The sequence below is a fragment of the Phyllobates terribilis genome, unplaced genomic scaffold, assembly GCF_046119375.1.
Source record: "Phyllobates terribilis strain yellow unplaced genomic scaffold, ASM4611937v1 Scaffold_2__4_contigs__length_985480577, whole genome shotgun sequence".
Lineage (NCBI taxonomy): Eukaryota > Metazoa > Chordata > Amphibia > Anura > Dendrobatidae > Phyllobates > Phyllobates terribilis.
Genome location: NW_027362762.1, coordinates 94,925,077 through 94,950,919, shown reverse-complemented (window position 1 = coordinate 94,950,919; position 25,843 = coordinate 94,925,077). Strand labels below are relative to the sequence as shown.

General features: G+C 50.7%; 1 protein-coding gene across 2 annotated transcripts in view; it reads left to right on the top strand.

The window, feature by feature from the left end:
* IFT88 (intraflagellar transport 88) overlaps positions 1–25,843 on the top strand; it is a 95,347-nt gene that overhangs the window by 26,887 nt on the left and 42,617 nt on the right. For both annotated transcript variants that reach the window (XM_073662369.1, XM_073662374.1), the window contains exons 11-14: positions 5,459–5,573; positions 5,764–5,995; positions 6,581–6,651; positions 25,508–25,594. In XM_073662369.1, the coding sequence (XP_073518470.1) occupies positions 5,459–5,573; positions 5,764–5,995; positions 6,581–6,651; positions 25,508–25,594 (505 nt within the window). The remainder of the gene's footprint in view (positions 1–5,458; positions 5,574–5,763; positions 5,996–6,580; positions 6,652–25,507; positions 25,595–25,843) is intronic.

Below are 25,843 nucleotides of genomic sequence, written 5' to 3'. Positions count from 1 at the left end.
TTCCACCCTTAATGAGTGCCCCCTGGTCCTTAGTATGGTCTTTGGAAGGAATACCGTATTTTTCGGACTATAAGACGCACCCAGCTTTTAGAGGAGGAAAATAGGAAGAAAAATTTAAGCAAAAAATGTGGTCATGATGCCCTGTTATGGGGGAGGGGGTCTGCTGCTGACACTGGTATTGGGGTAATGTCCCCCAATACTGTTAATATCCTCCATCCTGGTATGTATGGCCCCTCCTTCCTGGTATACGTGGCCCCCATCCCATCCTGGTATACGCGGCCCTCATCCCCATCCTGGAATTCATGGCACCCCTTGATCCCCCATCCTGGTATTCATGGCACTTCTTTGATCTACCATACTGGTATGCATGGCACCCCCTGATCCCTATCCTAGTATTCATGACACCCCTTTATCCCCCATCCTGGTATGTATGGCACCTCTTGAGCCCCCATCCAGGTATACATGTTCCCCTTGATCCCCCAACCTGGTATGAATGGCACTTCTTGAGCCCCATCCAGGTATGCATGGCACCCCTTGATCCCCCATCTTGTTATGCATGGCACCCCTTGATCCCCCATCCAGGTATGTATGGCACCCCTTGATCACTCATCATGCTGCCCGCACAAAAAAATAAACAATTCTACTCACCTCCTCTCTCCTCCAGCGCTGTCCCGCTCAGCTGCCAACACTCTCACTGTGTGAGCCGCTCATGGCAGGGTGCGCATGGCGTCCCTGCCGTGCGCCCTCACACAATGTGAGATGCTGTGCTGGGACTGTGTGCATGGGGAGCAGTGACCATTCAGTTTCTTCAATAGCGCGCACACTGTAGCCGCAGCACTACCATGGGAGTGGGTTGTAGGGAATATTCATGAGCTTTAATAGCGGGCACCCAGACTGCAGAGCGGCAGCAGGAGCCGCGTTGCGGCTACAGTGTTCCGGCTATTAAGGAAAATGAATATTCCCTGCTCCCCACGCCCATGGGCGTGGGGAGCAGGGAATATTCATTTCCTTTTGTAGCGGGCACAGTGTAGGCTGCAGCAAGCGGCTGCTGCCTCCTGCGCCTCGCTGATCCCCCGCAGCCGCTCCCCCACACCTCCTACCACGCATAGCCACAGTATATACAAGTAGATAGTATTCGGACTATAAGACGCACCCCCCACTTTCCTCCAAAATTTAGGAGGAAAAAAGTGCGTCTTATAGTCCGAAAAATATGGTAAGTCATTTGCCAGTCTTTTGTACTGACCACACACATATTTACACATGTAAATGAGATCCCCTCTGAGGCGTCATTTTTCTAAGCTAAACAGACTCAACTTTTTCAACCTCTCATCATAGGAGAGACCTCCATCCCATGTAATAATCTAGTTGCCGCCTTTGAACTGACTCGAACTTCTGAATATCCTTTTTAAAATGTGGAGCCCAAAACTGGATCCCATATTCCAGATGTGGCCTCACCAGTGATTTATAAAGGGGTGACAATACATTGGGATCGCGGAATTTTATTTCTCTTTTTATACATCCTAAAATCTTGTTTGCTTTTGCGGCTGCTGCTTGACATTGAGTACTGCTGCTCAGCTTACTTGTAACCAGAAAACCCAAGTCCTTCTCCTGTTCTGTAGTCCTGAGTATACTCCAATTTAATGTATATGTAGCAATAGGATTACTCCATCCTAGGTGCATTACTCTACATTTATCTACATTAAACCTCATCTGCCAAGTGTTTGCCCATTCAGTCATCTTATCCAGATCGTTCTGCAATATCGTAATGTCAAGATCAGATTTTAATAACCTACATAGTTTGGTGTCGTCAGCAAAGACTGACACTTTACTCTCAATCCCTTCCCCAAGGTCATTAATAAAAAGGTTAAAAAGAATTGGTCCTAGCACAGAACCCTGCGGCCCCCACTGCTGACTATATCCCATTTAGAGAATGTAATGACTCTTTGTTTTCTGTCATTTAGCCAATTCCTTACCCATCTACATATAGTTCCCCCAAGTTCTTGCTCCTGTAGCTTCAGTATAAGGCTGCTATGTGGTACCGTATCAAATGCCTTTGTAAAGTCCAGATAAATCACATCATCCACATTACCAACATCCAGATTTGCACTTATCTCTTCATAGAACCCCAACATGTTGGTTAGACACGACCTATTTTTCATGAATCCATGCTGGTTATCATTTATTATATTATTCTCTGTGATATAACTCTGCAGGTCATCTCTTATGATGCCCTCAAAAACTTTGCACACTACTGATGTCGGACTTACTGGACGGTAGTTACCTGGATCCACCTTCTTACCTTTCTTAAATATCGTTACCGCATCGGCTATCCTCCAATCCTGTGGCACTACCCCTGTTACAAGAGAGTCTAAGGATTTGAGATACAGTGGTCTGTCAATTACCGAGCTCAACTCCCTCAGTATCCGTGGATGAATGCCATCTGGGCCGGGGATTTGTCAATGTTTAATTAGCTCAGACGCAGGCGATGTAGCAGAACTTTTTTTTTAGCCAAATAAGTTTGTAATCTGGCATTTTAAAAGGGATCCTCTCATCAGATTAATGCTGCTGAAATCATGATTGCAATCACTGCGGCATTTCAGAGTAAACACACTTTGAAAACCCAGATGGATAGTACTCTGCGTCTGTACAGACTAGTCTGAGGCTGGTCCCCGACCCACTTCTCCTCTGCCTTATTCTTTTGACTGACAGGTCTCTTACTACATATAAATATAGGGAGAAACCTGTTTGTCTGCTGGAGCGGGGAATGGAGAAGCTACTGAGGACCAGCCTTGGACTAGTCAGCCGAGACACCAAGTCTCCGGATGGCTTTTCATAGTAGGTTTGCTCTGAAATGCCGTGGTTTTCAGATTAAAGCTTACATGGCTGCAGTTGTGCATTTAGTGACTGATTAATGCTGCCCATAGTTTGAGCAGCATGAATCTGATAACCGGATCACTTTAACTTTTAATAGCCTATAGTGGTACAGAAGTAGAAAATCACAATCTCTGCCATGCTCACTCCCCCCAGGGCCAGCAATGTCTGCTGCTGCCCCACTATTTGTTGACAGGTTGCAGCGGTGGCTTCACGACTACAGTACATGTGACCCCTGCAGCCAATATAGCTGCTTAGCCTAGTGATTGGCTGCACCGGTCTTGTGCACTGCAGTCACAGTTGCAGCCTGTGAGCAAAGACTGGAGCAGCAGAGAAGGCAGCGCTGGACATTGGAAGGGTGAATATAACCATGTTTGTTATTTTCTGCCTCGGCAAGCCAGCGGCCAATATAAACCTCATCCTGAAAAAACCTCTTTAATGATGTCCTATTTTCTGTTTGTGATTATCCATAGACCGGTAGATAAATCTGCCATGTTATCTGCACACTGAGCGGTGTGACAACGTAGAGCGATGCTCTTCAGCTCTGCTAACTCTCTACGTTTGAAATAAAATGTTTTTCTTGATTTCACACTGTAAAAATTAGGGGGATGTAGGTCTCAGATTGGGTTTTCAAGCCAGAAAAACAGAGTTAGTAGTGTGCGCTTGGCCTGGAATCGCTCGGTGTTTCAGCCACAGGAATGTGATGGACACAGGGTAGGGCTTGTTTTGCGTTCGAGGGTCTAATTTACTGTCCAAACCCCAAGAGCACGTGATTTCCATGTCACAGGATGAGGTGACGTTCTGCTTATACAATTAATATATTTCTACCTACAGATACATGCCTTGATTTTGCAGACACTTATTTTTATTGGTAAGAAACCTTGTTCAGCTATGATGTTATATTGGGCAGTATAGATGATGTAGTGTTTACACGTATTCAACTTTTTTGAGCTTAATACAAGGACGGAAATCTTTTTCTTCTCTTTTGTATCATTTCTTGGCTTAAAACAACTGCATAAAACTAAACATGTGAATTTAGCCCAACAAGGAAAAACTTAAATTGAATTTACAGAAAGATTATCGTGAACGATTGCTCTCAAGAACGCTTCTTTCATGATCATTTTTCAGTGTAAACAGGCTGCTGAAGCAAAATGCTCGTTTATCGGGTGAAATGATCTTTTGTGCAGCACAAAAGAACATTGTCCTCGGCAGCACACCGTCTCGTGTAAACAGGATTCACACTGCCAAAAACCATGGCAGCTTGTGTGCACTGAGCAATCCTATACTGATCATTCAGTGCGCGTCATTTACTGCGGTCTGCCAGTGTAAACAGGCTATTAAACGGCCGCTGTTCAGTATATGTTTACCGATTGGCCGTTGTTTACTGTAACTGGTCGGTCCACGCAACCGGGTCCATTTTTATAAGAACATCTTTTGCGTTCTTAGAACTATACCCTCTCCCAAAAGTGTAACTAGCCAAGAGATGTGATTCTAATAATGGTTCAGTCTCTTCTTTGGTTGGTCTCTCAATTCCTAATGTCCCTCTGTACAGTGTAGACCGGCATCCACTACAGCTTTTTGGACCAATTTAGACCTTTTTCTGTTGCCGATCAGCACCTCTTGTGTCAGATGCTGGCCCATTCAGGTAGATTTTTTTTTTTCGACTAGGTGCTATATGCCCAATTACAGATCTGCATCATTGGAAGCCCCAGACTAGACCACATATGACCTATTGGTGCTTGTGGTTCAGAATGACAACTTTACAGTCTAACCGCGAGGACAAGTCATTCAGGAAACGTCCATCTGAGATCACTTATAGAATATATAACCAGCTATAGTGGCAGGGAACAGTGTGATCGAACCTCCACCATTTTTTCTTTATTCCTGCATTGATCTGTACAGGCTTGTTAAAGGGGTGTTCCCATCTCCAAGATCCTATCCCAATATGTACTAGGTGTAATAATAATAATAATAATAATAATAATATTCACAAATACCTCAAAATGTAGTCTTCTAATTCACTATGTCTCTTACCCCATGAGCAGGGCATTGCATGTTTGCAACCACTCATAGTGACAGTTAGCTGTTAGTGGTCGTAACCATGGATACCTAAGCTACTGCAATGCCCTGCACATGGGGTAAGCAAAATAGCGAATCAGAAGAACTATACTATATTTCTAATTGGAGGTATTTGCTAATAATAATAATAATAATATATTATTATGTCTACGTCTACTACATATTGGGATAGGATCTTGGAGATGGGAATACCCCTTTAAGATTGAAAAAAAATATATATACAAGTCCATCAATTCAACCAATAGTCCTAATGTCTTAAGCCAGAGGAAGGCTTGAAACATCGGCAGCCAAATGGTTATTGCCTGATATTAGAGGAGAAATCCTCTCCCAACAGGCGGTAAAAATATAGTAAAATACAACAGAAAAATGGAAGTCATGAGGAACGTGAGCAGAGATCAAGTGTGCTCAGTTATTGCACATGATTGGCTGGAAGTGTGAATTTAATGTTACTTATGAAACTAAACATAAAGTATAACATATTGATTTTAAAATATCTTTTTTCTTTTAGGTCGCCTAAAAGTGAACATGGCAAACATTTATCTGAAGCAGAAGAACTACTCCAAAGCAATTAAGTTTTATCGCATGGCTCTTGATCAAATCCCGGGTGCCCATAAGGAGATGAGGCCAGTCTTTGTCTTATTATTTATTATATTATATTACATCACTAGTGTTTCTATAGGTTGAAGCTATTTTGCACTAAGTACATTGACTCTATAATTCATGCAAAATATTATACTGAAGAGTGCAATAAATATACACTGTGTGCAATATCACATGGCTAGTGAATATTGACTTTTGCATTGGTTTATACAGGATTAAGATCATGCAGAATATCGGCGTGACTTTCGTCCGGACCGGTCAGTACGCAGACGCCATCAACTCCTTTGAGCACATCATGAGCGAGTCTCCAAATCTGAAGGCAGGTTTCAATCTGATCCTGTCTTATTTTGCTGTCGGAGACCGAGACAAAATGAAAAAAGCTTTTCAGAAGTTAATATCCGCACCTCTTGGAATCGACGATGAAGACAAATATATTTCACCTGGTGTAAGTAGTAGTATGTTTCTTATGGTGGAACAGCAGAGGGCTCTCCCCAAACTGTTGCTGCAAAGTTAGAATTGAGAATTGTGAAAAATGTAGCATTAACCTTATCCTTTACTGGAATTAAGGGACCAAACCCAGAAGAACAACCCCGTACCATTATACCTCCTCCACCAAATGTTACAGTAGGCACTTTACATTGTGGTAGGCAGTGTTCTCCAGACATCTGCCAAACCCAGATTCATCCATCAGGCTGCCAGATCGGGAAGCTAACTTTCTTGTCATGGTCACCGTACCTTTCAATGTGAGCATTGTATTGGCATAGAGCAATTTTTGGATTTACGACCTGTATCACTAACAAATTCATCCTCTAAACCCAGCCTTAAAGTCAATGGGCTCTTTGGTTCGACCTATAAGGCTACATTCACACACAGCGGTCATCTTGCAGCTGCAAACCCTTAAAAGATTGTTGATCTTGCAGGTGAAACAGCAGTTGGGTGCCACCTGTATTATGGGATCCCAGACTAATTTTTTATTTAAGGATATCATTTCATTTTTTCCTAATATATATTCTCATTTTCATTATTGTAGGATGATCCTCATACAAATTTACTGATGGAAGCTATTAAAAATGACAGTCTCTATCGAATGGAACGAGAAAGGTAAGCAAACCTACTGATTGCCGAATATTCTGAAAGACTTGCCAAGAAGGGTTTTAGGGTGTCCTGGTTATCTCTGCCGTTGATGTAGTGGCTTATGCCAGATATACATAAGTCTACTCCTCTTTCTGTTTTACATTGTTACATACGTTTAAAAAACACCTATGTTCATCAAGTTCAACCTTTGTTTGAAAGACATTTCTCTTGGTTTAGTGTCTCGATAACTTAACTAACATTCCACACATGAAATAATTCAGGGATATAATGGAAAATTACTTTTGCATATAAACATACTGGTCTAAACTTAAACAATCAGGTTGCAATTGATGGACTTATGTCTACATTCAACCTTAAAAGCTATTGGCACAATACGTCCCCTGTGCCATACCACAATACCACCCCTGTGCCATACCACAATACCACCCCTGTGCCATACCACAATACCACCCCTGTGCCATACCACAATACCACCCCTGTCCCCCTGTTCCATACCACAATACCACCCCTGTTCTATACCACAATTCCACCCCTGTCCCCTGTGCCATACCACAATATCACCCCTGTGCCATACCACAATACCATCCCTGTCCCCCTGTTCCATACCACAATTCCACCCCTGTCCCCTGTGCCATACCACAATACCACCTCTGTCCCCTGTGCCATACCACAATACCATCCCTGTGCCACATCACAATACCACCCCTGTCCCCTGTGCCACACCACAATACCACCTCTGTCCCCTGTGCCATACCACCCCTGTCCCCTGTGCCATACCACAATATCACCCCTGTCCCCTGTGCCATACCACAATATCACCCCTGTGCCATACCACAATACCACCCTTGTCCCCTGTGCCATACCACAATACCACCCCTGTCCCCTGTGCCATACCACAATACCACCCCTGTGCCATACCACAATACCACCCCTGTGCCATACCACAATACCACCCCTGTCCCCTGTGCCATACCACAATACCACCCCTGTCCCCTGTGCCATACCACAATACCACCTCTGTCCCCTGTGCCATACCACCCCTGTCCCCTGTGCCATACCACAATATCACCCCTGTCCCCTGTGCCATACCACAATATCACCCCTGTGCCATACCACAATACCACCCTTGTCCCCTGTGCCATACCACAATACCACCCCTGTCACCTGTGCCATACCACAATACCACCCCTGTGCCATACCACAATACCACCCCTGTGCCATGCCACAATACAACCCCTGTCCCCTGTGCCATACCACAATATCACCCCTGTGCCATACCACAATATCACCCCTGTGCCATACCACAATACCACCCCTGTCCCCTGTGCCATACCACAATACCACCCCTGTCCCCTGTGCCATACCACAATACCACCCCTGTCCCCCACCACAATTCCACCCCTGTCCCCTGTGCCATACCACAATACCACCCCTGTCCCCTGTTCCATACCAAAATACCACCTCTGTCCCCTACCACAATACCACCCCTGTCCCCCTGTTCCATACCAAAATACCACCTCTGTCCCCTGTGCCATACCACAATACCACCCCTGTGCCACACCACAATACCACCCCTGTCCCCCTGTTCCATACCAAAATACCACCTCTGTCCCCTGTGCCATACCACAATATCACCCCTGTCCCCTGTGCCATACCACAATACCACCCCTGTCCCCTGTGCTATACCACAATACCACCCCTGTCCCATACTACAATTCCACCCCTGTCCCCTGTGCCATACCACAATACCACCCCTGTCCCCTGTGCCATACCACAATACCACCCCTGTGTCATACCACAATACCATCCCTGTGCCATACCACAATACCACCCCTGTCCCCTGTGCTATACCACAATACCACCCCTGTCCCATACCACAATACCACCCCTGTCCCCTGTGCCATACCACAATTCCACCCCTGTCCCCTGTGCCATACCACAATACCACCCCTGTCCCCCTGTTCCATACCAAATACCACCTCTGTCCCCTGTGCCATACCACAATACCACCCCTGTCCCATACCAAAATACCACCTCTGTCCCCTGTGCCATACCACAATACCACCCCTGTCCCCTGTTCCATACCAAAATACCACCTCTGTCCCCTGTGCCATACCACAATATCACCCCTGTCCCCCTGTTCCATACCAAAATACCACCTCTGTCCCCTGTGCCATACCACAATATCACCCCTGTCCCCCTGTTCCATACCAAAATACCACCTCTGCCCCCTGTGCCATACCACAATATCACCCCTGTCCCCTGTGCCATACCACAATACCACCCCTGTGCCATACCACAATACCACCCCTGTGCCATACCACAATACCACCTCTGTCCCCTCTGCCATACCACAAAACCACCCCTGTCCGCTGTGCCATACCACAATACCATCCCTGTGCCATACCACAATACCATTCCTGTGCCATACCACAATACCACCCCTGTCCCCTGTGCCATACCACAATACCACCCTGTGCCATACCACAATACCACCCCTGTGCCATACCACAATACCATCCCTGTACCGTGTGCCATACCACAATACCATCCCTGTACCGTGTGCCATACCACAATACCATCCCTGTACCCTGTGCCATACCACAATACCACCCCTGTCCCCTGTGCCATACCACAATATCACCCCTGTCCCCTGTGCCATACCACAATACCACCCCTGTCCCCTGTGCCATACCACAATATCACCCCTGTGCCATACCACAATACCACCTCTGTCCCCTGTGCCATACCACCCCTGTCCCCTGTGCCATACCACAATATCACCCCTGTCCCCTGTGCCATAACACAATACCACCCCTGTGCCATACCACAATACCATCCCTGTACCCTGTGCCATAACACAATACCACCCCTGTGCCATACCACAATACCACCTCTGTCCCCTGTGCCATAACACAATACCACCCCTGTGCCATACCACAATACCACCCCTGTCCTCTGTGCCATACCACAATACCACCCCTTTCCCTTGTGCCATACCTCAATACCACCCCTGTGCCATACCACAATACCACCCCTGTGCCACACCACAATATCACCCCTGTCCCCTGTGCCATACCACAATATCACCCCTGTCCCCTGTGCCATACCACAATACCACCCCTGTCCCCTGTGCCATACCACCCCTGTGCCATACCACCCCTGTCCCCTGTGCCACACCACAATACCACCCCTGTGCCATACCACCCCTGTCCCCTGTGCCATACCACAATACCACCCCTGTCCCCTGTGCCATACCACAATACCACCCCTGCCCCCTGTGCCATACCACAATACCACCCCTGTCCCCTGTGCCATACCACAATACCACCCCTGTCCCCTGTGCCATACCACAATACCACCCCTGTGCCATGCCACAATACAACCCCTGTCCCCTGTGCCATACCACAATATCACCCCTGTGCCATACCACAATACCACCCCTGTCCCCTGTGCCATACCACAATACCACCCCTGTCCCCTGTGCCATACCACAATACCACCCCTGTCCCCCACCACAATTCCACCCCTGTCCCCTGTGCCATACCACAATACCACCCCTGTCCCCTGTTCCATACCAAAATACCACCTCTGTCCCCTACCACAATACCACCCCTGTCCCCCTGTTCCATACCAAAATACCACCTCTGTCCCCTGTGCCATATCACAATACCACCCCTGTGCCACACCACAATACCACCCCTGTCCCCCTGTTCCATACCAAAATACCACCTCTGTCCCCTGTGCCATACCACAATATCACCCCTGTGCCATACCACAATGCCACCACTGTCCCCTCTGCCATACCACAATACCACCCCTGTGCCATACCACAAAACCACCCCTGTCCGCTGTGCCATACCACAATACCACCCCTGTGCCATACCACAATACCATCCCTGTCCCCTGTGCCATACCACAATACCACCCCTGTGCCATACCACAATACCACCCCTGTGCCATACCACAATACCATCCCTGTCCCCTGTGCCATACCACAATACCACCCCTGTCCCCTGTGCCATACCACCCCTGTCCCCTGTGCCATACCACCCCTGTCCCCTGTACCATACCACAATACCACCCCTGTCCCCTGTGCCATAACACAATACCACCCCTGTCCCCTGTGCCATACCACCCCTGTCCCCTGTACCATACCACAATACCACCCCTGTGCCATACCACAAAACCACCCCTGTCTGTTGTGCCATACCACAATACCACCCCTGTCCGCTGTGCCATACCACAATACCACCCCTGCCCCCTGTACCATACCACAATACCACCCCTGTCCCCTGTGCCATACCACAATACCACCCCTGTCCCCTGTACCATACCACAATACCACCCCTGTCCCCTGTGCCATAACACAATACCACCCCTGTGCCACACCACAATATCACCTCTGTCCCCTGTGCCATACCACAACACCACCCCTGTCCCCTGTACCATACCACAATACCACCCCTGTCCCCTGTGCCATAACACAATACCACCCCTGTGCCACACCACAATATCACCTCTGTCCCCTGTGCCATACCACAATACTACCCCTGTGCCATACCACAATACCACCCCTGTCCCCTGTGCCATACCACAATACCACCCCTGTCCCCTGTGCCATACCACAATACCACCCCTGTCCCCTGTGCCATACCACAATACCACCCCTGTGCCATACCACAATACCACCCCTGTCCCCTGTGCCATACCACAATACCACCCCTGTCCCCTGTGCCATACCACAATACCACCCCTGTGCCATACCACAACACCACCCCTGTCCCCTGTGCCATACCACAACACCACCCCTGTCCCCTGTGCCATACCACAATACCACCCCTGTGCCATACCACAATACCACCCCTGTCCCTTGTGCCATACCACCCCTGTCCCTTGTGCCATACCACAATACCACCCCTGCCCCCTGTGCCATACCACAATACCACCCCTGTGCCATACCACAATACCACCCCTGCCCCCTGTGCCATACCACAATACCACCCCTGCCCCCTGTGCCATACCACAATACCACCCCTGCCCCCTGTGCCATACCACAATACCACCCCTGTGCCATACCACAATACCACCCCTGCCCCCTGTGCCATACCACAATACCACCCCTGCCCCCTGTGCCATACCACAACACCACCCCTGTCCCCTGTGCCATACCACAACACCACCCCTGTCCCCTGTGCCATACCACAATACCACCCCTGTGCCATACCACAATACCACCCCTGTCCCTTGTGCCATACCACAATACCACCCCTGCCCCCTGTGCCATACCACAATACCACCCCTGTGCCATACCACAATACCATCCCTGTCCCCTGTGCCATACCACAATACCACCCCTGCCCCCTGTGCCATACCACAATACCACCCCTGTCCCCTGTGCCATACCACAATACCACCCCTGCCCCTGTGCCATACCACAATACCACCGCTGCCCCCTGTGCCCTACCACAATACCACCCCTGCCCCCTGTGCCCTACCACAATACCACCCCTGCCCCCTGTGCCATACCACAATACCACCCCTGCCCCTGCCCCTGTGCCATACCACAATACCACCCCTGCCCCTGTGCCATACCACAATACCACCCCTGTCCCCTGTGCCATACCACAATACCACCCCTGTCCCCTGTGCCATACCACCCCTGTCCCCTGTGCCATACCACAATACCACCCCTGTCCCCTGTGCCATACCACAATACCATCCCTGTGCCATACCACAATACCATCCCTGTGCCATACCACAATACCACCCCTGTCCCCTGTGCTATACCACAATACCACCCCTGTCCCATACCACAATTCCACCCCTGTCCCCTGTGCCATACCACAATACCACCCCTGTCCCCTGTGCCATACCACAATACCACCCCTGTGTCATACCACAATACCATCCCTGTGCCATACCACAATACCACCCCTGTCCCCTGTGCTATACCACAATACCACCCCTGTCCCATACCACAATACCACCCCTGTCCCCTGTGCTATACCACAACACCACCCCTGTCCCCTGTGCCATACCACAATACCACCCCTTTCCCATACCACAATTCCACCTCTGTCCCCTGTGCCATACCACAATACCACCCCTGTCCCCTGTGCTATACCACAACACCACCCCTGTCCCCTGTGCCATACCACAATACCACCCCTTTCCCATACCACAATTCCACCTCTGTCCCCTGTCCCATACCAAAATACCACCTCTGTCCCCTGTGCCATACCACAATACCACCCCTGTCCCCCTGTTCCATACCAAAATACCACCTCTGCCCCCTGTGCCATACCACAATACCACCACTGTCCCCTGTGCCATACCACAATACCACCACTGTCCCCTCTGCCATACCACAAAACCACCCGTCCGCTGTGCCATACCACAATACCACCCCTGTGCCATACCACAATACCATCCCTGTGCCATACCACAATACCACCCCTGTCCCCTGTGCCATACCACAATACCACCCTGTGCCATACCACAATACCACCCTGTGCCATACCACAATACCACCCCTGTGCCATACCACAATACCATCCCTGTACCCTGTGCCATACCACAATACCATCCCTGTACCCTGTGCCATAACACAATATCACCTCTGTCCCCTGTGCCATACCACAACACCACCCCTGTGCCATACCACAATACCACCCGTCCCCTGTGCCATACCACAATACCACCCCTGTCCCCTGTGCCATACCACAATATCACCCCTGTGCCATACCACAATACCACCTCTGTCCCCTGTGCCATACCACCCCTGTCCCCTGTGCCATACCACAATATCACCCCTGTCCCCTGTGCCATAACACAATACCACCCCTGTGCCATACCACAATACCACCTCTGTCCCCTGTGCCATACCACCCCTGTCCCCTGTGCCATACCACAATACCATCCCTGTACCCTGTGCCATAACACAATACCACCCCTGTGCCATACCACAATACCACCCCTGTCCCCTGTGCCATACCACAATACCACCTCTGTCCCCTGTGCCATAACACAATACCACCCCTGTAAACACTACTAATTAGGAGGGCACCATCCAATATTCGGGATCTACCCCTAGCATATCAAAGCATAATGTACATAGCAATCAGAAGAGAAAAGAGGATATGCTTACTACGGTGATCACCCAAATAATCAACAATAAATAGATTACCATAAATATACATCAATTTATTCAAAACATGTAGATTCTGACACACATATACAGAACAAAATACCGACCAATAATTAAAACACCATAAAAAATAGTGGACAGAAGCCACTATTGAGGGAACTAGCTATAACAAAAAACCTTCCTATATATAAATAGAATATAGTAGATAGTATTGCACATAAGTAGATAAAGAATAGAATAAAGGTTACACAGGCTGAAACGGGGTATCTGTGGTGGTCAATGTTCCCCAAACTCTATATTGCATATAACAAAATAGGAAATTCCATGAGGCATACAAAATGCAGAAATGGTTAGAAAGATGTGTATATATAGCCTCAGAAAGCTATCGGTGGTTAGAGACAAAAATTATTAACATACATGGGACACCCAAACAATAACAGTAAATATGAAAAGATGTTTAGAAATGCCCATGCCCCACTCTAGACCCCACAAATGCAAGCATGTAAATGGACAACATCAAAAGCTAAATCTGCCTCAAAAGCTTATAAGGTAACCAAGTCTGCATGGAGACCTAGAGTAGGTAGGTGCTACAAAAAAATACAACCTGTGCATGGGAAGATGTAGCTGGAGCCCCCATGCCCAAAAGCTAGTAGGGTAACCAAGTCTGGGCATATGCCCCTGATGAAGCCACCTTGAGTGGCGACACGCGTTGGGCACGGGGGCTTCAGCTATACCTTCCTTTGCACAGGCTGTATTCTTGCAGCACCTACCTATTTTAGGTTTCCATGCAGACTTGGTTACCCTACTAGCTTTTGGGCATGGGGGCTCCAGCTACATCTTCCCATGCACAGGTTGTATTTTTTTGTAGCACCTACCTACTCTAGGTCTCCATGCAGACTTGGTTACCTTATAAGCTTTTGAGGCAGATTTAGCTTTTGATGTTGTCCATTTACATGCTTGCATTTGTGGGGTCTAGAGTGGGGCATGGGCATTTCTAAACATCTTTTCATATTTACTGTTATTGTTTGGGTGTCCCATGTATGTTAATAATTTTTGTCTCTAACCACCGATAGCTTTCTGAGGCTATATATACACATCTTTCTAACCATTTCTGCATTTTGTATGCCTCATGGAATTTCCTATTTTGTTATATGCAATATAGAGTTTGGGGAACATTGACCACCACAGATACCCCGTTTCAGCCTGTGTAACCTTTATTCTATTCTTTATCTACTTATGTGCAATACTATCTACTATATTCTATTTATATATAGGAAGGTTTTTTGTTATAGCTAGTTCCCTCAATAGTGGCTTCTGTCCACTATTTTTTATGGTGTTTTAATTATTGGTCGGTATTTTGTTCTGTATATGTGTGTCAGAATCTACATGTTTTGAATAAATTGATGTATATTTATGGTAATCTATTTATTGTTGATTATTTGGGTGATCACCGTAGTAAGCATATCCTCTTTTCTCTTCTGATTGCTATGTACAATACCACCCCTGTGCCATACCACAATACCACCCCTGTCCCCTGTGCCATAAAACAATACCACCCCTGTCCCCTGTGCCATACCACCCCTGTACCATACCACAATACCACCCCTGTCCCCTGTGCCATAACACAATACCACCCCTGTCCCCTGTGCCATACCACCCCTGTCCCCTGTACCATACCACAATACCACCCCTGTGCCATACCACAAAACCACCCCTGTCCGCTGTGCCATACCACAATACCACCCCTGCCCCTGTGCCATACCACAATACCACCCCTGTCCCCTGTGCCATAACACAATACCACCCCTGTCCCCTGTGCCATACCACAAGACCACCCCTGTGCCATACCACAATACCACCCCTGTCCCCTGTACCATACCACAATACCACCCCTGTCCCCTGTGCCATAACACAATACCACCCCTGTGCCACACCACAATATCACCTCTGTCCCCTGTGCCATACCACAACACCACCCCTGTGCCATACCACAATACCACCCCTGTCCCCTGTGCCCTACCACAATACCACCCCTGTCCCCTGTGCCATACCACAATACCACCCCTGTGCCATACCACAATACCACCCCTGTCCCCTGTGCCATACCACAATACCACCCCTGTGCCCTACCACAACAACACCCCTGTCCCCTGTGCCATACCACAACACCACCCCTGTCCCCTGTGCCATACCACAATACCACCCCTGTGCCATACCACAATACCACCCCTGTCCCCTGTGCCATACCACAATACCACCCCTGTCCCCTGTGCCATACCACAATACCACCCCTGTCCCCTGTGCCATACCACAATACCACCCCTGTGCCCTACCACAACAACACCCCTGTCCCCTGTGCCATACCACAACACCACCCCTGTCCCCTGTGCCATACCACAATACCACCCCTGTCCCCTGTGCCATACCACAATACCACCCCTGCCCCCTGTGCCATACCACAATACCACCCCTGCCCCCTGTGCCATACCACAATACCACCCCTGCCCCCTGTGCCATACCACAATACCACCCCTGCCCCCTGTGCCATACCACCCCTGCCCCCTGTGCCATACCACAATACCACCCCTGCCCCCTGTGCCATACCACAATACCACCCCTGCCCCCTGTGCCATACCACAATACCACCCCTGTCCCCCACCACAATTCCACCCCTGTCCCCTGTGCCATACCACAATACCACCCCTGTCCCCTGTTCCATACCAAAATACCACCTCTGTCCCCTACCACAATACCACCCCTGTCCCCCTGTTCCATACCAAAATACCACCTCTGTCCCCTGTGCCATATCACAATACCACCCCTGTGCCACACCACAATACCACCCCTGTCCCCCTGTTCCATACCAAAATATCACCCCTGTCCCCTGTGCCATACCACAATACCACCCCTGTGCCATACCACAATACCACCACTGTCCCCTCTGCCATACCACAATACCACCCCTGTGCCATACCACAAAACCACCCCTGTCCGCTGTGCCATACCACAATACCACCCCTGTCCCCTGTGCCATACCACAATACCACCCCTGTGCCATACCACAATACCATCCCTGTGCCATACCACAATACCACCCCTGTCCCCTGTGCTATACCACAATACCACCCCTGTCTCCCTGTTCCATACCACAATTCCACCCCGGTCTCCCTGTTCCATACCACAATACCACCCCTGTCCCCTGTTCCATACCAAAATACCACCTCTGTCCCCTGTGCCATACCACAATATCACCCCTGTCCCCCTGTTCCATACCAAAATACCACCTCTGTCCCCTGTGCCATACCACAATATCACCCCTGTCCCCCTGTTCCATACCAAAATACCACCTCTGTCCCCTGTGCCATACCACAATACCACCCCTGTCCCCCTGTTCCATACCAAAATACCACCTCTGCCCCCTGTGCCATACCACAATATCACCCCTGTCCCCTGTGCCATACCACAATACCACCCCTGTGCCATACCACAATACCACCTCTGTCCCCTCTGTCATACCACAAAACCACCCCTGTCCGCTGTGCCATACCACAATACCATCCCTGTGCCATACCACAATACCATTCCTGTGCCATACCACAATACCACCCCTGTCCCCTGTGCCATACCACAATACCACCCTGTGCCATACCACAATACCACCCCTGTGCCATACCACAATACCATCCCTGTACCCTGTGCCATACCACAATACCATCCCTGTACCCTGTGCCATACCACAATACCATCCCTGTACCCTGTGCCATACCACAATACCATCCCTGTACCCTGTGCCATACCACAATACCACCCCTGTCCCCTGTGCCATACCACAATATCACCCCTGTCCCCTGTGCCATACCACAATACCACCCCTGTCCCCTGTGCCATACCACAATATCACCCCTGTGCCATACCACAATACCACCTCTGTCCCCTGTGCCATACCACCCCTGTCCCCTGTGCCATACCACAATATCACCCCTGTCCCCTGTGCCATAACACAATACCACCCCTGTGCCATACCACAATACCATCCCTGTACCCTGTGCCATAACACAATACCACCCCTGTGCCATACCACAATACCACCTCTGTCCCCTGTGCCATAACACAATACCACCCCTGTGCCATACCACAATACCACCCCTGTCCTCTGTGCCATACCACAATACCACCCCTTTCCCTTGTGCCGTACCTCAATACCACCCCTGTGCCATACCACAATACCACCCCTGTGCCACACCACAATATCACCCCTGTCCCCTGTGCCATACCACAATATCACCCATATCCCCTGTGCCATACCACAATACCACCCCTGTCCCCTGTGCCATACCACCCCTGCCCCCTGTGCCATACCACAATACCACCCCTGTCCCCCACCACAATTCCACCCCTGTCCCCTGTGCCATACCACAATACCACGCCTGTCCCCTGTTCCATACCAAAATACCACCTCTGTCCCCTACCACAATACCACCCCTGTCCCCCTGTTCCATACCAAAATACCACCTCTGTCCCCTGTGCCATATCACAATACCACCCCTGTGTCACACCACAATACCACCCCTGTCCCCCTGTTCCATACCAAAATATCACCCCTGTCCCCTATGCCATACCACAATATCACCCCTGTCCCCTGTGCCATACCACAATACCACCCCTGTGCCATACCACAATACCACCACTGTCCCCTCTGCCATACCACAATACCACCCCTGTGCCATACCACAAAACCACCCCTGTCCGCTGTGCCATACCACAATACCACCCCTGTCCCCTGTGCCATACCACAATACCACCCCTGTGCCATACCACAATACCATCCCTGTGCCATACCACAATACCACCCCTGTCCCCTGTGCTATACCACAATACCACCCCTGTCTCCCTGTTCCATACCACAATTCCACCCCGGTCTCCCTGTTCCATACCACAATTCCACTCCGGTCTCCCTGTGCCATACCACAATACCACCCCTGTCCCCTGTGCCATACCACAATACCACCCCTGTGTTATACCACAATACCATCCCTGTGCCATACCACAATACCACCCCTGTCCCCTGTGCTATACCACAATACCACCCCTGTCCCCCTGTTCCATACCACAATTCCACCCCTGTCCCCTGTGCCATACCACAATACCACCCCTGTCCCATACCAAAATACCACCTCTGTCCCCTGTGCCATACCACAATACCACCCCTGTCCCCTGTTCCATACCAAAATACCACCTCTGTCCCCTGTGCCATACCACAATATCACCCCTGTCCCCCTGTTCCATACCAAAATACCACCTCTGTCCCCTGTGCCATACCACAATATCACCCCTGTCCCCCTGTTCCATACCAAAATACCACCTCTGTCCCCTGTGCCATACCACAATATCACCCCTGTCCCCCTGTTCCATACCAAAATACCACCTCTGTCCCCTGTGCCATACCACAATACCACCCCTGTCCCCCTGTTCCATACCAAAATACCACCTCTGCCCCCTGTGCCATACCACAATATCACCCCTGTCCCCTGTGCCATACCACAATACCACCCCTGTGCCATACCACAATACCACCTCTGTCCCCTCTGCCATACCACAAAACCACCCCTGTCCGCTGTGCCATACCACAATACCATCTCTGTGCCATACCACAATACCATTCCTGTGCCATACCACAATACCACCCCTGTCCCCTGTGCCATACCACAATACCACCCTGTGCCATACCACAGTACCACCCCTGTGCCATACGACAATACCATCCCTGTACCCTGTGCCATACCACAATACCATCCCTGTACCCTGTGCCATACCACAATACCATCCCTGTACCCTGTGCCATACCACAATACCACCCCTGTCCCCTGTGCCATACCACAATATCACCCCTGTCCCCTGTGCCATACCACAATACCACCCCTGTCCCCTGTGCCATACCACAATATCACCCCTGTGCCATACCACAATACCACCTCTGTCCCCTGTGCCATACCACCCCTGTCCCCTGTGCCATACCACAATATCACCCCTGTCCCCTGTGCCATAACACAATACCACCCCTGTGCCATACCACAATACCATCCCTGTACCCTGTGCCATAACACAATACCACCCCTGTGCCATACCACAATACCACCTCTGTCCCCTGTGCCATAACACAATACCACCACTGTGCCATACCACAATACCACCCCTGTCCTCTGTGCCATACCACAATACCACCCCTTTCCCTTGTGCCATACCTCAATACCACCCCTGTGCCATACCACAATACCACCCCTGTGCCACACCACAATATCACCCCTGTCCCCTGTGCCATACCACAATATCACCCATATCCCCTGTGCCATACCACAATACCACCCCTGTCCCCTGTGCCATACCACCCCTGTCCCCTGTGCCATACCACCCCTGTCCCCTGTGCCATACCACCCCTGTCCCCTGTGCCATACCACCCCTGTCCCCTGTGCCACACCACAATACCACCCCTGTGCCATACCACAATACCACCCCTGTCCCCTGTGCCATACCACAATACCACCCCTGTCCCCTGTGCCATACCACAATACCACCCCTGTCCCCTGTGCCATACCACAATACCACCCCTGCCCCCTGTGCCATACCACAATACCACCCCTGTCCCCTGTGCCATACCACAATACCACCCCTGTCCCCTGTGCCATACCACAATACCACCCCTGTCCCCCACCACAATTCCACCCCTGTCCCCTGTGCCATACCACTATACCACCCCTGTCCCCTGTTCCATACCAAAATACCACCTCTGTCCCCTACCACAATACCACCCCTGTCCCCCTGTTCCATACCAAAATACCATCTCTGTCCCCTGTGCCATATCACAATACCACCCCTGTGCCACACCACAATACCACCCCTGTCCCCCTGTTCCATACCAAAATACCACCTCTGTCCCCTGTGCCATACCACAATATCACCCCTGTCCCCTGTGCCATACCACAATACCACCCCTGTGCCATACCACAAAACCACCCCTGTCCGCTGTGCCATACCACAATACCACTCCTGTCCCCTGTGCCATACCACAATACCACCCCTGTGCCATACCACAATACCATCCCTGTGCCATACCACAATACCACCCCTGTGCCATACCACAATACCACCCCTGTCTCCCTGTTCCATACCACAATTCCACCCCGGTCTCCCTGTTCCATACCACAATTCCACCCCTGTCCCCTGTGCCATACCACAATACCACCCCTGTCCCCTGTTCCATACCAAAATACCACCTCTGTCCCCTGTGCCATACTACAATACCACCCCTGTTCCATACCAAAATACCACCTCTGTCCGCTGTGCCATACCACAATACCACCCCTGTCCCCTGTGCCATACCACAATACCACCCCTGTCCCCTGTGCCATACCACAATACCACCCCTGTGTCATACCACAATACCATCCCTGTGCCATACCACAATACCACCCCTGTCCCCTGTGCCATACCACAATACCACCCCTGTCCCCTGTGCCATACCACAATACCACCCCTGTGTCATACCACAATACCATCCCTGTGCCATACCACAATACCACCCCTGTCCCCCTGTTCCATACCACAATTCCACCCCTGTCCCCTGTGCCATACCACAATACCACCCCTGTCCCCCTGTTCCATACCAAAATACCACCTCTGTCCCCTGTGCCATACCACAATACCACCCCTGTCCCATACCAAAATACCACCTCTGTCCCCTGTGCCATACCACAATACCACCCCTGTCCCCTGTTCCATACCAAAATACCACCTCTGTCCCCTGTGCCATACCACAATACCACCCCTGTCCCCCTGTTCCATACCAAAATACCACCTCTGCCCCCTGTGCCATACCACAATATCACCCCTGTCCCCTGTGCCATACCACAATACCACCCCTGTGCCATACCACAATACCACCTCTGTCCCCTCTGCCATACCACAAAACCACCCCTGTCCGCTGTGCCATACCACAATACCATCCCTGTGCCATACCACAATACCATCCCTGTGCCATACCACAATACCACCCCTGTCCCCTGTGCCATACCACAATACCACCCTGTGCCATACCACAATACCACCCCTGTGCCATACCACAATACCATCCCTGTACCCTGTGCCATACCACAATACCATGCCTGTACCCTGTGCCATACCACAATACCATCCCTGTACCCTGTGCCATACCACAATACCACCCCTGTCCCCTGTGCCATACCACAATATCACCCCTGTCCCCTGTGCCATACCACCCCTGTCCCCTGTGCCATACCACAATACCACCCCTGTGCCATACCACAATACCACCCCTGTCCCCTGTGCCATACCACAATATCACCCCTGTGCCATACCACAATACCACCTCTGTCCCCTGTGCCATACCACCCCTGTCCCCTGTGCCATACCACAATATCACCCCTGTCCCCTGTGCCATACCACAATGCCACCCCTGTGCCATACCACAATACCACCCCTGTGCCATAACACAATACCACCCCTGTGCCATACCACAATACCACCCCTGTCCCCTGTGCCATACCACAATACCACCTCTGTCCCCTGTGCCATAACACAATACCACCCCTGTGCCATACCACAATACCACCCCTGTCCCCTGTGCCATAAAACAATACCACCCCTGTCCCCTGTGCCATACCACCCCTGTCCCCTGTGCCATACCACCCCTGTCCCCTGTACCATACCACAATACCACCCCTGTCCCCTGTGCCATAACACAATACCACCCCTGTCCCCTGTGCCATACCACCCCTGTCCCCTGTACCATACCACAATACCACCCCTGTGCCATACCACAAAACCACCCCTGTCCGCTGTGCCATACCACAATACCACCCCTGTCCGCTGTGCCATACCACAATACCACCCCTGCCCCCTGTACCATACCACAATACCACCCCTGTCCCCTGTGCCATACCACAATACCACCCCTGTCCCCTGTGCCATAACACAATACCACCCCTGTGCCACACCACAATATCACCTCTGTCCCCTGTGCCATACCACAATACCACCCCTGTGCCATACCACAACACCACCCCTGTGCCATACCACAACACCACCCCTGTGCCATACCACAACACCACCCCTGTGCCATACCACAATACCACCCCTGTGCCATACCACAATACCACCCCTGTGCCATACCACAACACCACCCCTGTGCCATACCACAATACCACCCCTGTCCCCTGTGCCATACCACAATACCACCTCTGTCCCCTGTGCCATACCACAATATCACCCCTGTCCCCTGTGCCATACCACCCCTGTCCCCTGTGCCATACCACAATACCACCCCTGTGCCATACCACAATACCACCCCTGTCCCCTGTGCCATACCACAATATCACCCCTGTGCCATACCACAATACCACCTCTGTCCCCTGTGCCATACCACCCCTGTCCCCTGTGCCATACCACAATATCACCCCTGTCCCCTGTGCCATACCACAATGCCACCCCTGTGCCAAACCACAATACCACCCCTGTGCCAAACCACAATACCACCCCTGTGCCATAACACAATACCACCCCTGTGCCATACCACAATACCACCCCTGTCCCCTGTGCCATACCACAATACCACCTCTGTCCCCTGTGCCATAACACAATACCACCCCTGTGCCATACCACAATACCACCCCTGTCCCCTGTGCCATAAAACAATACCACCCCTGTCCCCTGTGCCATACCACCCCTGTCCCCTGTGCCATACCACCCCTGTCCCCTGTACCATACCACAATACCACCCCTGTCCCCTGTGCCATAACACAATACCACCCCTGTCCCCTGTGCCATACCACCCCTGTCCCCTGTACCATACCACAATACCACCCCTGTGCCATACCACAAAACCACCCCTGTCCGCTGTGCCATACCACAATACCACCCCTGTCCGCTGTGCCATACCACAATACCACCCCTGCCCCCTGTACCATACCACAATACCACCCCTGTCCCCTGTGCCATACCACAATACCACCCCTGTCCCCTGTGCCATAACACAATACCACCCCTGTGCCACACCACAATATCACCTCTGTCCCCTGTGCCATACCACAATACCACCCCTGTGCCATACCACAACACCACCCCTGTGCCATACCACAATACCACCCCTGTGCCATACCACAATACCACCCCTGTGCCATACCACAATACCACCCCTGTGCCATACCACAACACCACCCCTGTGCCATACCACAATACCACCCCTGTCCCCTGTGCCATACCACAATACTACCCCTGTGCCATACCACAATACCACCCCTGTCCCCTGTGCCATACCACAATACCACCCCTGTCCCCTGTGCCATACCACCCCTGTCCCCTGTGCCATACCACAATACCACCCCTGTGCCATACCACAATACCACCCCTGTGCCATACCACAATACCACCTCTGTCCCCTGTGCCATACCACCCCTGTCCCCTGTGCCATACCACAATACCACCCCTGTCCCCTGTGCCATACCACAATACCACCCCTGTGCCATACCACAACACCACCCCTGTCCCCTGTGCCATACCACAACACCACCCCTGTCCCCTGTGCCATACCACAATACCACCCCTGTGCCATACCACAATACCACCCCTGTGCCATACCACAATACCACCCCTGTCCCCTGTGCCATACCACAATACCACCCCTGTCCCCTGTGCCATACCACAATACCACCCCTGTCCCCTGTGCCATACCACAATACCACCCCTGCCCCCTGTGCCATACCACAATACCACCCCTGTGCCATACCACAATACCACCCCTGTCCCCTGTGCCATACCACAATACCACCCCTGTGCCATACCACAACACCACCCCTGTCCCCTGTGCCATACCACAACACCACCCCTGTCCCCTGTGCCATACCACAATACCACCCCTGTGCCATACCACAATACCACCCCTGTCCCTTGTGCCATACCACAATACCACCCCTGCCCCCTGTGCCATACCACAATACCACCCCTGTGCCATACCACAATACCATCTCTGTCCCCTGTGCCATACCACAATACCACCCCTGCCCCCTGTGCCATACCACAATACCACCCCTGTCCCCTGTGCCATACCACAATACCACCCCTGTCCCCTGTGCCATACCACAATACCACCCCTGCCCCTGTGCCATACCACAATACCACCCCTGTCCCCTGTGCCATACCACAATACCACCCCTGCCCCCTGTGCCATACCACAATACCACCCCTGCCCCCTGTGCCCTACCACAATACCACCCCTGCCCCCTGTGCCATACCACAATACCACCCCTGCCCCCTGTGCCATACCACAATACCACCCCTGCCCCTGTGCCATACCACAATACCACCCCTGCCCCCTGTGCCATACCACAATACCACCCCTGTCCCCTGTGCCATACCACCCCTGTCCCCTGTGCCATACCACAATACCACCCCTGCCCCTGTGCCATACCACCCCTGTCCCCTGTGCCATACCACCCCTGCCCATGTGCCATACTCGTAGAGCTCTAGAAAGCTCAGATCTTGGAGTCGTTTGCAGGATTTTTTTCACTAGAGGAAATATCCGTGACTAAAATTTTTCTTCAATGATTTGGGCATAACCTATTGATAAAAAAAAATGGCATATTGTGTTATATTATGCACATTCCTTTTAACTCTTACCTCTCACATTTTTCCACCTATTAGGAAAGCATTGGCTGAAAAGTATATTATGACCGCAGCAAAATTGATAGCACCTGTTATTGAGACCTCATTTGATGTTGGCTATGACTGGTAAGAACTGTTAAGTTATCAGGGTGACCAAAAAGATTTGCGTTGCCCTAGTTTGGCGTCCAGTCCTTAGTCGGGGTACCCAATATGTCAGGCACAGGAGTGTAGATCACCACAGACTGTTTTCTGCTGGGGCCCAGGCTGATCCTGCGACAAGAACATTGTGAATCTTTTTGATCAACTATTAGTTATTAACACGTTTAGTTTTATAGTGCCCTTTGTTGATTGAGAGTTAATCGGATATGATTCCCG